The sequence below is a fragment of the Pteropus vampyrus genome, unplaced genomic scaffold (genome assembly GCF_000151845.1).
Source record: "Pteropus vampyrus isolate Shadow unplaced genomic scaffold, Pvam_2.0 Scaffold251, whole genome shotgun sequence".
NCBI lineage: Eukaryota > Metazoa > Chordata > Mammalia > Chiroptera > Pteropodidae > Pteropus > Pteropus vampyrus.
Window position 1 is genome coordinate 1101126 of NW_011889032.1, and position 2536 is coordinate 1103661.

General features: G+C 46.6%; 1 protein-coding gene across 1 annotated transcript in view; it reads right to left on the reverse strand.

Annotated features, from left to right (window-relative positions):
- Positions 1–2536, reverse strand: part of MYO18B (myosin XVIIIB) — a 270882-nt gene that overhangs the window by 169155 nt on the left and 99191 nt on the right. Inside the window, exon 21 of the mRNA XM_011374654.2 lies at positions 38–147. Within this exon, the coding sequence (XP_011372956.1) occupies positions 38–147 (110 nt within the window). The remainder of the gene's footprint in view (positions 1–37; positions 148–2536) is intronic.

Below are 2536 nucleotides of genomic sequence, written 5' to 3' on the forward strand. Positions count from 1 at the left end.
TCTTTGCCCCCAAGGCCTGCCACCCAGTCCTACATACCTTCCTCTCGTCTACTCCCTCGGTGACCAACATGAACTTCTTCATGAGCAGAGGGTCCAGTACCTGGAATCGTCGGCGGAACTGAGTGAACCCCATGTGGTCAGCATAGCCTGGCGGGGGAGTGGGCAGGAGAAGAACAGGAATCCAGGTCAGAAGACCATTCCTGGGCCCGACTCCCAGCCCTGCTACTAAATTGCTGTGTGGACTCACTTCTCAGGGCCTCGGCTTCTCCATTTGCTAACTTAAGAGACTGGATTCAATCAGCGTTTTGCAAATGTGTTCCACCAAAACCCAAACCCTATACATGGCTCCATTGCAAGTTTGAAAACCCTATAAAATGTTCTCGCCTGCCTCTTTGAAGGTCACAATGTGTGTCAGCATTGATGTCAAAGTCTCTGAGAACCTCTGCAGGGAAGATGTCTGGTTAACTTTGTTTAACCCAGAGTTTTTTTCCCAAACCTGTTTGACCATAAGAAAGAGCTTGTTTTGTTCTAATACCTATTACCATCCACAGACTGCAAATGGAAATACTGCGTTGGATAGTATCTATGGGTTCTTTTAAATCTAATATGTAGGATGGACACGGCTATACCCTTTTGTGTGGAAACTGAGAAGAGGCATCTGGAAAACTACTGAGAGAAGGTGACATTACAACCAGCCTTTGAAGGAGCCGTGAGAGTTTGCCAGAGGATTTGATGTGGAAGGGACATCTAGGCAGAGGGAGCTAGAGAGGGGAAATCTAAGGTTTGTTGCGCAGACATAGCGACAGCTAGCATTTACCAGGCACTTACGTGTGCAAGACACTAAGATAACAACTTCCTGGTGTTATAGACTCTCTGGGGGCCTAGATTATTATACTCATTTTATAGATGTGGAAAATAAGGCCTAGGGAGTTCAAGTTACCTAGACCAAAGTCCCACCAATGGAAACTCTCCCAGCTGGGATTCAAACCCAATAACAACAACTAATCAAGTGGAGAGTAGATGACAATGTGTCAAAAATGAACAGGACTGAGTCCCAAAAGAACTTGAACTCAAATTCCAGGCCTTGAGGTTTGGACTTCGTCCCGATACAAGGGGCATGAAGAGCCTTAGTTGCCTCAAAACAACAAAACAAAACAAAACAAAACAAAACCCTCAAGTGGCTGGATAGGAGAAGGACTGATGGAATCTCACTCCACTTTTGAGACTGTGCTTCACAGTAAGCCAAACGCATAAACCATGAGGAAGAGTGACAGTGTATGGAGGTGGCGAATCCAGGGAGGCTTCCTGGAGGAAGAAGAGGGTCTCTGGTCAGGTTCAAAGCATGATGGCCGCACAGAGACAAAAGGCTGGGAGGTTACAAGCCTGCCCTTTTGGGTCAGACTTGGCTGGGTTCACATTCCATTTCTGCCCTTATAGTCCTCTGACCACTGACAAATGACCCCATCTCTTTGAGATTCAAGTTCTTCACTTGTCAGATGAGAATAACAAGCTCTATTGTCACAGGGTCACTATAAGGATTAAATCTGATGACGATTATAGTAAAAGAAGCTAACGTGTATCTAGTGCTTTCCCACATCCAGGCACTCTTCTAAGTGTTATTACCTTTTTTGTTATCGACCCCTCAACAGCTCTCTGAGATCTGAGCTATTATAGGAGCAGAAAGGGAGGCACAATCTGGTGACTTGCTGTTGTCAGCCACAGTCAAGCCCAGGCCAACTTGCTCCAGAGTCTGAGCTGTGCCCATCAGGATGTATTACACATAATGTTTAATAAGCATGTACTATACACCAGCCAGTGGGCTAAGGTCTTTTGAGAATGATATCAGTATGTATAATGACACAGTTCCTAGCACATCATAGGTACTCAATAGCACAGATATGTATGCGTGTGATATGTATATATATCCTATATTTGCATGAATTCAAAACCCTAAATATTTTATACATGTGTACGTATCTATGTATGCATGTAAATATTTCTCATATGGTGTGAGAAAGAAGCAACATAGAGCAGGAAAAAAATGAGGAAATGAACCAGGTCTAGGAGACAGAAATTAGAAAGTTGTACCACAAGACATCAACCCTTCACTTAGTTGGAAAACTCATCCTGATGGAGTTGGGCCCTGCTGAGAATGAGGAGGACAGACACCGCAGTGAGGACATGAGGCCCGAGAAAGGGGACGCGCTGACCCAGGCATGCACACGGGAGCTCTAACGAGCAGTCCAGGGCGCCTGCAAAGGCCCAGCGCTTCCTGCCAGCCAGCCGGGCAGAATCGATCAGCCTCCGGCTGTGACCATCTCACTCGTGCTCTTCCCCTGTGACATTATCTGTCTCCCTCCGCCTGTGGCTGTGCTGGCAGGAGAGAAAATCAATGAGATGCTCCGAGGAGTGAGGGTCTCATCTTTGCTTCCAGCTGCTCTCAACTTCTCCGTCAAGTACCTTGTGCCCAGGGTTTCATTATTAACACAGTGGGAGAAGATGGGGGCAGCGACCACAAGCTGGGGCGTCAGTGACC